At 35.2% G+C, this 14,191-nt stretch overlaps 1 protein-coding gene across 1 annotated transcript; it reads left to right on the top strand.

Annotated features, from left to right (window-relative positions):
- The first annotated feature begins 10,600 nt into the window (after positions 1–10,600).
- Positions 10,601–12,946, top strand: LOC132058340 (CDGSH iron-sulfur domain-containing protein NEET-like). The gene is made up of 2 exons (XM_059450877.1): positions 10,601–10,885; positions 12,574–12,946. The coding sequence occupies exons 1-2, from the start codon at positions 10,701–10,703 to the stop codon at positions 12,662–12,664; spliced, it is 276 nt and encodes a 91-aa protein (XP_059306860.1). The 5' UTR covers positions 10,601–10,700; the 3' UTR covers positions 12,665–12,946.
- Positions 12,947–14,191: the final 1,245 nt, after the last annotated feature.

Raw genomic sequence — 14,191 nt, 5'->3', positions numbered from 1 at the left:
TGGAAGAGTAGAATTGTAATTAAATAAATGGTTATTGGTTCACCCGTTAACAAAATTGGCCAAACCGTGATCCAACCCAATAGGCCAATAACCACAGGGCACCACCCAATATCCAATCCAGGAATCCATTAACCCGAACCATTAACCTAATAACCCAATAATTGGTTCGGCTTATTGGTTTAACCATCAATATGCACAACCCTATCTTGAATGTCAATAAAACAATGAACCAATTTGTCTAAAGGCATATTTGTTGGTTTAAAGTAGTAGACTTTATGGTGTTGTGCTATTTTTTCCCTCTCACTTTCTTTCTCTCGCCAGACGCGAACGAAATTGATTAAGAAGGACTTTGCAAATTAAAAGAAAATGAATAATGAGTTATTTGGTGATTGTTTGGTGCCCTATAATAAAAGTGTTTAGTGTCATCTATCCATATATATATATATATATAATTTAGTATGAAGTTACAGTGTTTTATTTATTTGTTGTCGCTTTAAAATGTGACACCGATTACAAAAAATCTAGCGTACGCCACTGGTGATCGCAAGCATTTAATTATAAAGGAATATGGAGATATGCAATTTATCAATGTCGCGCCATAGAATATTTTGATACATTGTTTATGAACTATTGGTTGTTTGTTGTAGGAATTTAAAAGAAAATGTAATGAGAAAATTTCTGTATGTATTTCTTCTGTTGCATTCGGGTATATATATATAAGTAAAAGGAATGAAAAAGAAAGTTCTATCCTAAAAAATTGTACAACTGGCCTATACATCATTGGTTGTACCATCACTAACTTTATTCTTCTACAATGTGTAAAAGGCATAATAGGAAATCTAAGTACAAACTTTAGTAGGTATACAATCTGAATTCCTATATTGAGTGTATTATGAAATCGGGCTGTTGAGAACCAAAGAACTGGGCCGCTTGTTCAAATCTATTTTCGTAGTGGAAGGACCAATGCCTTTTAGGAGCCTAATATCCTTAATATTATGTTTCCCTCTTGAAGTCGATACAAACAAGGATAATTTCTCCTTCTTTGAAACGTTAATTGAGTCTTCATCTCCAACACCCCCCTCAAGTTGGAGGGGTGTGATTGAACCCCGAACTTACCAATCAAAGTTCGATGCGAAAGACCTGACAATGGTTTTGTGAATACATCGGCGAGTTGAGAAGAAGATGGAACAAAATATAATGAAATCAATCCGGCTAAGAACTGTTGACGAACAAAGTGGCAATCAAGGTCCACATGTTTTGTTCATTCATGGAAGACGGGGTTTTTGGTGATGTGATGGCAGCTTGACAATCTGAGTTTAGTGGGATTGGATGAGAAGGGGTGATGGTGAGATCGGAGAGTAGTCGAACCAAGCAAGTTAATTCAAAGAACAACATGACACATTGAACGATATTCTGCTTCAGCGGAGGAGAGGGAAATTAACGACTGCTTCTTTAATTTCCAAGAAATTGTAGAACCACTAAGGTTGACAAAATAACCACTAATTGATCATCATGAATCAAGACAAGATCCCCAATCGGAATCTCATTAAGCATTAATTTGAAATGAAGAAGCTAATTGAAAGAAAAGCCCCAAACTTAGAGTACCCACAAGGTAACGTGGACAATGAATTGCTGCTTGATAATGAGGTATTCTAGGTGTTGACATATATTGGCTTAAATGTTGTACTGCAAAACTTAAATCAGGACAAGTGTGAGTGATAAAGTTTAATTTCCCTACTAATCTTCGATAAATTGTAGGATTTGGCAGTAATTTCCCAATATCCGATCTAAGCTTGGTGGAAGGCTCAAGTGGTGAAGGAGTAGGCTTTTTGTTAAGGCAATCAAACTCGGTAAGCAACTCCAAAGTGAATTTCCTTTGTGTAATGATCAAACCTTTCTTTTCCCTTATCAGTTCCATCCTAAAAAATAGCTTGCTAGACCAAGGTCCTTGATTTGAAACTCAGCATTAAGAAAAAATTTGAGAGAATTAATTTCATGCACATCATCCCCTATTAGAATAATGTCATCAACATATACTGCAATGATGCAAACACCATTAGAAGTCCTTTTGTAAAATAATGAATAATCATTGAGTGAATGAGAGAATCCTTTGAAAGTTAGATCACCAGTGGGTCTTTCATACCACTGTCTTGAGGTTTGTTTAAGCCCATATAATGACCTCTTTAGTCTACAAACCTTTTTAGGATGAGAAATAGGCATACCAGATGGCAATTTCATGTAGACTTCTTCTTGTAAGTCACCATGAAGAAAAAACATTGTTAACATCTAATTGAAAAATAGACCGATCTTTCTTGATTATAACTGCCAAGAGACATCTCACAGTGGTCATCTTCACCACTGGTGAGAATGTCTCATTGTAATCAATAACTTCCGCAAAATTGCACATTGGATTATGATAACTTGGGGAATGCTTAAAATTTTCAATTAACGACTTTATCTTATAAACCCATTTTGTTATTGAGGTAAACCGTTAAAGATTTATCATATTTATAATTTTACTTCCAAACATATATAATATATTGCCATAGTAATTTGCAACAAGGGTGTAAAGCTAAAAACTAGTAGGTTCAATTGGCTAGGCAAACATAATTAAGAAAATTATTGATTCTCTGAATAAAGTTAAATAACCATTAATTTAATAAAGCACAAAACAATCGCGTGCAGTTGTAAGATCGCAAAAATACTTTTTTTTTCATATATAATCATAATACTTTTTTTAGTTAATGGGGTTTCTCTAACATCTTAGAATTTCCCAGTAGTCCCCTCTTTGCATTTTATTGGTGTTTTTGATTCGTGTGATTTTCTTGAATTTTGTCCTTTAGAGGAAATTCTTATGGTTTTAGAATCAATAATGAAACTTATTTGGGTTTCGTATGACTTGATGAATTGGTGGATGAATAGGTGAAATTTGAGAATCTTGGAGATTTATGATCTAATCAAAAGTGTGATCGATTCATTTTTTCCGCTTAAACGATGTAAAATTAACAAAATGGAAAATCCTTCATGAAATTTGACATCTTTGAAACAAACACTTTATTTGTAAGGCAAAGATAATAAAAGTTTGTTTTTTTTGTTAAAAGGAAGACCAAGAAAAATACATTTTACCTTAGGATCAAGCTTTGAAAGAAAGACGGATAAGTGATCAAAGACAACGGAAATTCCTTAAAGAGATTAATTGTGGATTGTTAACAAAATTTATGATGATTTTGAACTTGTTAAATTATGAATAAATATTGATCAAATCAAGGCAAAACAAGATAGTTACATATATAATTTAACCGATACTGGATTGAAAAAACTCCGATACCAAACCAACCGATATCTTATAAATGTTTGTGCTTCTTTTTACAATCCCATTTTGTTAAGCCGGGTGTAGTTATCCCACAATTAACTTGATGAATAATACCTTTTGAAGATAAAAATGTCTCAAGTTACAATCAGAACCTAATTCTTTTGCACATCACCTATGATAACTAATCTTGCTTTGTACCTTTCAATTGAACCATCTGCCCTGTACTTTATCTTATAAACCCATTTAGAAGGTAGAGTTTTCTTATGATGTTTTAAAAGAAAAGTCCATGTGTTTGATTGTCTTCCACAATTGTTAAAAAATACCTATTTCCATCATAGGTGGTTACTTTAACAAGGTCCCCAAAGAAGCTTGGGAAAAACTAGTAGGTTCATGAGTAAGGCAAACATAATTAAGAAAAGATTGATTGGTTTGAGATAAAGCTAAAAAAAGGAAAACATTAGGTGTAATAGGAGCTGCAAAACAGGAAGTTGTAAGATCAGTTAAAAATACAGCATTACATATATAATCAGCCAAATACTTAGGTTGTTTAGTCACTGAAAACGGGATGCTTCTAAATACCGTAAATTAGTTGAAGAGGATTAGGTGGAATAGGAGAGGAGGTACAAGATTGAATGTAGTGAATGAGGTGGTGAGGGAGCACTTGATGGTGGTGAAGAAGAAACAATTAGGTGAATCACTAGAGAGTTAGGAACCGATTATGAAAAGAATCGGAGAGTAGAAATAATCAAAAGTGTGACGAGATTTTACTAAAAAAAAGGAAGCGAGATTGGATGTAAAATTAACAAAAGGGAAAATTTCTTCATGAAACTTGACATCTCTTGAAATAAACACTTTATTTGTGGAAAGATTTAAAAGTTTGTATCCCTTTTGATTAAAAGGATAACCAAGAAAAACACATTTTATGGCCTTAGGATCAAGCTTTGTTCTAAATTGGGATAGGGTGCTGGCATAGCAAAGACAACCAAAATTCCTTAAAGAAGAATAATTTGGAGGTTTGGAAAAACAAAATTTCATGGAATTTGAACATACAAAGCCATAGATGGTAACATATTGATCAAATGAGGTTATATGTCATATGTTAGACACATAGTCTAGTATCCAAGAAATTAAAGGCAAATTGGATTGATAAAAATGAAAAGAACTAGGATTTCTAATAAATGTTTGTGCTTCTTTTCTACAATCCCATTTTGTTCTGGGGTAGCTACACAACTAATTTGATGAATAATACCTTTTGAAGATAAAAATTCTGAAGTTGACAAACGAGACATAATTCTTTTTGATTGTCCGTCCGATTAAAACGATGGCTTTAACTTTGGTATTGTTGTTGTATTGCTTTCAACTAAAGTTAAAAAAATCGATTGTTAAGATGGGAAAAGCATTGCTCTTTGTTTTAAGAAGAAAAGTCCATGTGCTTCTGCTAAAGTCATCCACAATTGTTAAAAAATACCTATTTCCATCATAGGTGGTTACTTTATATGGTCCCCAAGTGTCTACATGAATGAGTTCAAAAATTTCTTTTGTGAAAATGGTACTAACTGGAAAAGGAAGTTTTGCTTGTCTTTCCTTTGCACAAATATCACAAGGATTCAAAGGTGATTTTTGATTGTTGTTAAAGGAACTTTAGATAGATTCTTCATACCAAGAAAGAAAAATGCCCTAACCTTTGATGCCAGTGTTGAAAATAGGGTTAATAAGAGATGAAAATATGTCGATATTTCCATTGCTTAAAACAGAAACTGACTTAGCACTATTACTAGATGACTGAATACAAGGAGAATTAGTAGCTAATGTGCTTGAGAGCACTCGATATTTGAATTGCTTTGTTGTCCAAGAAACATACTTAGTCTATCACTAGTAGTTAAAAAATACTTAGAAGCATCATATGTGCTTGAGGATTGATTTTCACCGAAAAGAAAACTGGCTTGCCTTGATTGGATTTGACTTGATTAGACTGGACTTGATAGGATTGTACTTGAGTAGATAAAGATCATCTCTAACCTCCCCAAGAATATTGGTTCTTTTCATTTGAAGGGAATTTGAAAATAGCACCACAAGAAAAGAAAACAAAAAACGGTCAACATGAATATGAACTTGTGTACGAAGGTAAATTAAACTTGAAATTTTTGGGACAAAAAGTCAAAGTTTGGTATGAATTTTCCTGGTGTATCTTAACACTATCTCTGTGAGTGACTTTTCACCTTTGAGAATTAGGCAAATTAACATAAAAAACCATAGATAAAGGAATAAGGTTGGTTAAGAGATTGAGGTTATATGTCATATGTTCAGAAGCACCATAGTCTAGTATCCAAGAGGATGAATCAACTTGGGATAAAAATGAAAAAGAACTAGGATTGAAATAAGGTGTGATTATACCAACACAGTTGGCAGAAGTGTTGACATCAGAGTTTGAATTGCTTTGTTGTCCAAGCTTCATCTCTTGAAGTAGTTGAAAAATCTGAGACATCATATTTGCTGGATTAGGTCCTTCCACAGCATTAAAACCTGAAATCTGCATATTGTTGTTGTATTGCTTTCCACTAGTTGAACCATTGTTACTACCATACTGATTGTTATGCTGAGCAGGATATTGGTTCTTCTTTGATTTTGTGAATTTGAAATCTGCTGGGAAACCTATCAATCTGTAGCAATTTCCTTCAACATGATTAGTCATCTTACAGTTTGTGTAGAACATTCCTCCTTTTTGCTTCTCATATTTTTTGTCAAAGTTTGGTATGAATTTTCCTGGTGTTCCAGAGAATGTTTGTGTCATTGGTGATTTTTGATTGTTGTTGTTGAACTTTTGGTTTGTAACCAAGAAAGAAGCCTCAGAGTTGTGTGTTAAAACATGCACTTCTCTCTGCTTTTCATCTTGTACAAGCAGAGAGTAGGCATGTCCAACAAAGGGAAGAGGGTCTAGCATTAAGATACTGCTTTTAACCCCTGAGTAAGTGTCATTAAGGTCCTTTAAAAACTGAATTACCTTACTATCTTGAAGATACTTAATAGTTTTAATCTTTCTACCATATGTACAGTCACAAGAGCAGTGATCAAAGGTATTTAAAGCATCCAATTCATCCCATATTTTCTTTACTTTAGTGAAATAACTAGCTATGTCACTGGAAGACCCGTTTGGTCGTTATTGCATTTTCGGCCCTTTTAACCCTACCCGAGGGGACAGTTGACATGCTTCCTGAGGTGTTTAGATTTGATTTAGGCGACTTTTTGTGAAATTTAGGCTTAAAGCAAAAAAGAGTTGACTCAAAGTTGAGTTTTGGGTAAATGGACCTTTTTAAAAAATTAGTCGATTCCAAGATGTCCGGATGCGCTTTTAGAACTTGTGTGTATATCTGGTTCGGTTTCCAATGCACTCGGATGCATTTTGGGACTTAGGTAGGGAAGTTGGAATTGAGATATCGGGGGTTGACTTGGTCAACGAGACCTCCGTTGAGAATTTCAAGGCCACGGGTGCGTTCGTAGTGTGTTTTTATGTGTGTCTGTGTATATGATTTGTGAGCAGATGACCTCGGGAGTTATTCAGAAATTCGGGTTGAGTTGTGAAACTTAGGAATTTTTCTGGTGTCTGTGGCACCAGCACCGCGAGGGGTACCGCCATAGCGGTCACCTTGCCACTGAAGCGGTCTGTGCCATTTAGGCATGACTGCTACAGCGATCATGGGACAGCTAGGGCGGCACCGCTGAAGCGGCAATCTTGTCGCGGAAGTGGGTGACGGGCAGTTAGTTCATTAAAGGAAGTGTTAAAAGTCCTTAGTCCCTCATTTATTTCTATTCCGAAAATTGAGCTCTTGGGAACAATTCTAGAGGATTCTTGGTGGTAAGTCCTTCTAATCTCTTTGCTATTCCATTATTCCTAATCATCTTAGAATCCCTTCTCTTGTTAGTTCATTAAGTGATGAAGATTAAAGTGGGTTTAATGGATATTTTATCCAGGCTTATAAATCATGATTTGTTGGTTGGGTTAGCTTCAATAAGCATTGAATTGATGATTAGAACCCTTATTTCATAACTTCTTCCTAATTAGAGGCTAATTTGTGGATTTAGAAGTTAGGGTTTATACCCAAATTTGGGGATTTTACCTAGAATCCGAATTAGAGTGAATTGTTGATTATTCTAGCTTGCTAATTATGGGAATTGATCATCTAGAGGTTTAATATCATGTTGGGACCTTTAGATCCCTAATTTCACCCTTCTAGTTCATAAACCCTATTCCATAGGTTGGGGATTCGGGTCTTGATAGAAGTAGGGTTGGTTTTGATGTTCTTCTTGATTCTAATTCCATGATTTGAATATGCTTAGACTTCTTGATTTCGAGGCTCAACGGAAAGGAAAGGCTAAGGAGTGATTGTCGGTGTTATTGTTGTTCGGCCTTCCAGGTAGGTTATAGCTTACCCTATGGTGAAACTTCGTTTAGTGAAGCATATATTGATGATATTGTCGGAGAAAGCATGTAAACCTTCGGGTATGAAGTTGGGTTGGATATTATCTTAGGTTGGGCCCTATTGTGTGATTGGGGTTAGCCACCCCGTTGTGTTGTGACTTGATTTGTTCTATTGTTGTTGGCTCGATGCCACGTGGTGGTAGTAGATATTGGAGACTATTGTTATACATTTCATGATATTGTAGTATCTTACTTTTTGACGTTTGATACAAGGATAAAGTTCTATATGACTTGTGTAGCCTTTTCATGTTGTTATTGGCGTACCCATGCTTAGTACTTGTGATATTGATCGGACTGTTGATGATGAGATCATTCTTACTGTTGAGGTTATTTATATAAGTCTTGATAGGGCTTATACTGTTTTGGCTTCCATAGCATATTCATTGGCTTTATTTCATTGATTTAGCATTATGCATTCATACATTCATACATGATGGAAATGATTTGAAACTGATTTATGAGAGACTTGTGGTATCTATAAGAGATTTTTTTTGAAATGCCCAATGGGAAATGGTTCCAGGTGATGTGATATTATATGATATGATTTGATAAAGATCCTTCGTGGGCAAAGATCCGGAGACTCGTTACCGTTGGGCAAAGATCCGGAACGAGTGGTACATGGACTCCGTGGGTCCTCCATGGGTTGTGCCGATGACGATCCTCTGTGGGCAAAGATCCAGAGTGTCGTTCGACCGTTGGGCAAAGATCCGAAACGAGTGGTACATGGACTTCGCGAGTCCCCCATGGGTTGTGCTATAGAGACGTCGATACTTCCGTCCGGAGTACATGTGTACACAACATTGCATTGCATACATTATTGCATTGCATTGCATTGAATTATGGCTTATATTATGATGATATGGTGATTTACTTGTGTTATTTGGATTCGGATTGAATATATTGAGACTTGGCACATTTGGGTTTAGATGCTACAACCTAGGTGACGACGTGTACTTGGTTTATGATTTGTGTTGACTTATACTTGTTGATTTATCTGCTTATCTTACTTTATTGTCTGGGTTATGTTAGCTAAACTTAGTCGGCCTACGATACCTACCACTACTGTGGTTTTGTACTGACCTACACTTGCTGCATTCTTTTATGAATGTAGAATTCCAGGTTGGATCTACTTCTGTTTCTCGTGGCTGATTGTCATTCCGAGATTTGTTTAGAGTCTATAGGGTGAGCACGAGATGTCTGCTTCTGTGAAGATTCTTCTTTATCTATGTCTTATTTCTATTCTGAGACATATTCAGACTTGATTTATTATTGATATTCCGGACTTGTATACTTCTAGCTAGATGCTCTTGTATGGATTAGACCAGACTCTAGGGTGTATTTTCTTATTTTCACACTTGCTCTATATTATTATCGTCAGACTTACGTGATTTATTCTCTTCCGCTTATTTAATTATTTATTTACGTTTTTACTATCGTTGGGTTGAGGGTTCGCTTACCGAGTTGGGAAAGGTAAGTGCCTGCACGACTTAGCTAAATTGGGTTGTGACAGTCACTATATCCTTGTACTGCATTACTAAGTTCCTTTTGTAGTTGGTATAACTGAGCACCATCGCACTGTCCAAATCTTACTGCTAAATCTTTCCATCTTTCTCTTGCAGTTTTGGAATACAGGACATATTGTGCAATGTCTTTTGAAAGGGAATTTAGAATCCATGATATGACCAGATCATTGCACCTACACCAAGATTGGTGTTGTGTAGATGATGAGTCTGGTTCGGTGAGATTACCATCTATTAGTCCAAGTTTGTTCTTGGCTAATAATGTTATGATGATAGCTCTACTCCAACCAGCATAACCTTTACCATCAAAGACTGAATTCACCAGCTGCATGCCTGGTGAATCAGATGGGTGAAGATAATGTGGATTAGAGATGTCACCAGCAATGTTATTCATAGACTGCTCTAAAGTATTACTTTCAGTGGTGTGAGTTGCATTTCCAGTCATGGTAAAGGTTGGAAAATACAGTTAACAAAATAAAAAGACAAGAACAGAATCAGAAGGAAAATTTTCCTTATTGCTCTGATACCATGTAGGAATTTAAAAGAAAATGCAATGAGAAAATTTCTATGTGTATTTCTTCTGTTGCATTCGGGTATATATACAAGTAAAAGGAATGAAAAGGAAAGTTCTATCCTAACAAATTATATAGTTGTCCTATACATCATTGGCTATACCATAACTAATTTTATTCTTCTATAGTGTATAAAAGGACATAATAGAAAATCTAAATAGAAAATCTAGGTACAAAATTTAGTAGGTATACAATCTGAATTTGTATATTGAGTGTATTCTGAAATTGGGCTGTTGAGAAGCAAAGAACTGGGCCGCTTGTTGAAATTCATTTTCGTAGTGGAAGGCCCAATGCCTTTTAGGATCCCAATATCCTTAATATCATGTTTCCCTCTTGAAGTCGATACAAACGAGGACAACTTCTTCTTTGTAATGTTAATGGAGTCTTCATCTCCAACACTTGTTTGGTAAGATTGTATAAGAATTGAGAAAGTTTTGATAGTTTTCACAACTTGTGGTGTTTTCATGTTTATGAAAAAAAGTACTAAATTAAGAAATCAAATTGTATGTTCAAACAAAACTTCAACTTTAAATCAATCTGATTTCAAATCATGTCCAAACGGCCGTTAGAGTAAGTAAAACTTTTATGAAGAAAACTTAAATCGAAGGAAAGCAAATTCCATTCTAATTTCCTTTTTCCCCATTCAATAGAAATGACAAAATTTAATTTGGAGGAGAAATCAAAGACGATGAATGCAAAAGGGAACATCACAAAGAGGACCGTGGTCGCCACACGTTCCTTGTTTATTTACACTTCACATTGCAATCAAGTCATAAGTTAATTGGGCTCCCAAATAACAGAAAGAAAAAAAATTAAGAATGGCGTCAATTACTACTAGCAGAATTGAATGTGGGTTCGCATTATCTTCATTGACGGCGAGGCCCAGGCGTATGATGGTGGTTCGTGCTGAAACTGTAAACCCAGATATTAAGAAGGACAAAGCAGAATTGGTGCACTCTATTGATGTCACTGATCTCTCTAAGCCTCAAACTGCTTACTGCAGGTCCCCTTTTTTCTTTTATACATGTTCATAATTAATTTACTATATTACTCTTGTGCATCCTTATTAGTCTTCCATTAAGTTTTATGTGAAATAAGATTATTTTTTTGCCTAGTTAAGTAACGGTATAGCATTTTTGGGCTAAATTATTAACGGAGGGTAAATTTGATGAACTCCGCATACTTTAAAGGCATTTTGACAATTTTTTGACTAATTTATTAGTATATATTTATATTACTCTTGTGCGGAGTGACTTCTTGTTTGGTTATCCATGTTATTGAAAATAATTCAGTATTAAATCCTTAATAGTCAGGTGTTTGATTGCATATTTTAGTTTCCGTATTCATATGACCTGCGCAAATTATGTAGTAGTTCTCATATTACCTATACGAGTTAACGTAAAACAACACTACATGTGTTACAACACAAAAGTTACCCTTATTATAATCAAACATTTTATTGTACTTTTTTCATTGTATTACGTTAATAGTGTTTAATCACATATGATGCTATACCAGATTGTATGGAGTGATAAAATATAAAGTGACTATTGAAATGAATATCATTTATTGAATGTAAAGCAAAACACATTTTCAACATCTAATAAATATCTTGTAACGGATACAAACATTTGTCTGAGAACCCAAAAAACCTTGAGTTCCTCCATCTGTTTAACTCATAATTAGTGTTGAAAATAGTAAACTTAAATTTTTAAATGTCTAGGTTCATATGTTTGGTGTTATTCGTATGGATATTTGAAAATCAAGGTGCATGGATTTGATGATTTTCATAGTATGTGTGCGAAACTATTTAGAAATTTTACTTCTAGAATTATCCTTTAGCACTTATATGAACTCCATTGAAATGTTATTATGAAAGAGTGGAATTCTTGAAAATGATATGTTGAGCAAAATGTTTATCTCCCTCTTCTATCCCCTTGATGCCCTATGATATTATTAAGGGTCCGCCTTATATTTTCAACAATTAGTTAGTTCTACTTTTATAATGGAGATGGGAGAAATATAACTCGAAGGAGATCATGAGCCGAGCTTAATTGCCAGTATACATGTCCAATGTGAGTTTCTTTAGTTGAATTTTTTCATGTCCGTCATTGATTGAAAATTGTAAGCCTAAGAGTCTCAAGGGAGTGGGCTCCATGCTGAAAAGAAACTGATAACTACAAGTTGTGACTCTTGCCATTTGGTTGAATTCTTTGTTCTATCTACAGGGGAATACACCTACTGATAACTTTTGTTACTGTCTCAAAAAGCTGGGATTAAGTGCATGAGAGAAGAAAGCATAGTTAGAAATGGATGAAAAGTTAACGGAGGGATGTTTTTGGTTTAGTTTTATAAACTTAGGGATGTTTAAGGTTAAATGGGATAGTATGAGGATGTAATAGAAGTTTAGTTGATACAATAAGGATGATTTTGGTCAAATCCTCTCCCATCTCCTTGTCCCTTTTCTTTTATTAATTAGTTAGAGAATGTGAAGTTAGGAGGACCATCTGTTATCTACATTTAGTGATCGTTGAACTGGTGAACAGAGTCATAGATCTCTCCCTATATATTATTGTGTGGATTTCCTTCTTATTGATTCTGGAACTCTTGCTAGAAACTTGAAGCAGAATCAGATTTCAAATAGAATTTAGAAGGTAGTAGTTTTAGTAAGTGGGAGATTTTTGTGTGCAGGTGTTGGAGGGCTAAGACTTTTCCTCGATGTGATGGAAGCCACGTGAAGCACAATGAGGAAACTGGAGATAATGTTGACTCCTGCTCGTGAAGAAGCAGTAAGCCAGTAAGGGCTCGTTTGGTATGAAAACAAGTTCTGATAACATTATTTCTTATCGATTGGTTGCATTATTGTATTAAAAATAATATGCATTGCATAATGTACTGAATAAGATGTATAAGCATTAGAATAAAACTGGTATTGTGAATGTCAGATAATTTACTATGTATAAGAATACTACTGAATAAAGTGTATAAGTAATATTGGTATTAAGCTCATCCTAGTAATGGAGGTACATGTTTATGACCCTTTCCTAACTGTAATCTTATTTTTTCATCAATAAACATGGTAGGGCCCATGCCGGACCCCGACCAACACGGAGGTGAAAGTCTGGGTGGATGGCTTATATAAAAAAGTAATATTAATAATAGTTGTACCAAACTTAAATTTGCAACCAAACATTGCACTAAAATTTTATACTATAAATATTCTACCTAATACACCCTACTAAACTATACCTAAATGGCTATGGCATCATGTGAGTTTGCAAACTCTTGAAGTGTTACACCCTGTACTTTCATGTTAGAATGCGTCGTAAGTGGATTAATATGTTACATCCCACATTTTCATACGTTAAAGTGCATTGTAGGTTAGTTGGAGTAAGCTCGGAGAGTAAGGCCATTCTTAAGTTTATAAGTGATTAAAACCATATTTAGTAAGTATCAGATGGATTAGAGGTTAATCTAATCGAAGAAAATAAGTTCATCGGAAGTCGGCAAGTTAGGATTGTTATAGCCCGTACTTTAGGGGTAAGACAAGGAGTACTTGACATGATAAGAAGGTTATGTTATGAGGTATTTGAATCAAATAATAGTCATATGTTAAGTGTTGAAGTCAAGCAAGTTGTAAAATAAAAAACCGGCAAAAGTTATTGCAAGTTACGTTCATAAGTTTTCTAAAATTTGGGTCTGATGTCACTAAGCTTTCCTCCCAATATACTTGGAGTTACGGGGCCATCATCTCACCAAATTGAAGGTCTACGATTCTAATTTCCAATGCATTAAACCGTTTGTCGTCAACGAGCGAAACTGATATTTGATAAACTCTTTTACTTGAGTGATATGAAAAGGCTGATGTCCAAAGATCCATTCCGGAATCATTGATTATATAAAATTGATATTTTGATAAACTCTTTTACTTGAGTGATTCTGAAAAGGCCGATGTCCGAGGTTCAATTCCGGAGTCATTGATTGAGTGAAATTGATATTTGACAGACTCTTTTACTTGAGTAACTGTGAGGTGTCCGATGTTCGATGAGTTATTTCGGACATCGTTGTTTCATGGTCGATTCCAATATTATCCTGGAATCGTTGTTAGTGCATGGATTTCGCGGGTCCCCGGGTGGTGCCGGTGAGACTCCTCTCGTGAGCAATTATCCAAGGTCCGTGCCCCGTCCGGGGCAAAGACGCGGATGGGTGGCACTTAGACTTAGTCACACTAGGCCGTGCTACCGAGACGTCGATATTTCCGTCCGGAGTACATATGTACACCTCATTGCATGGCATGGCATCGCATTGC

The sequence above is a fragment of the Lycium ferocissimum genome, chromosome 5 (assembly GCF_029784015.1).
Source record: "Lycium ferocissimum isolate CSIRO_LF1 chromosome 5, AGI_CSIRO_Lferr_CH_V1, whole genome shotgun sequence".
NCBI lineage: Eukaryota > Viridiplantae > Streptophyta > Magnoliopsida > Solanales > Solanaceae > Lycium > Lycium ferocissimum.
Note: the sequence above shows the minus strand (reverse complement) of the source record. Positions and strands in the feature narration are given on the sequence as shown.

Excerpts from the sequence above, each read along its gene's own strand:
- LOC132058340 (XM_059450877.1), top strand. The coding sequence starts at position 10,701 with ATGGCGTCAATTACTACTAGCAGAATTGAATGTGGGTTCGCATTATCT. Across the intron at positions 10,886-12,573 it reads CCTCAAACTGCTTACTGCAG|GTGTTGGAGGGCTAAGACTT; the intron begins GTCCCCTTTTTT and ends TTTTGTGTGCAG.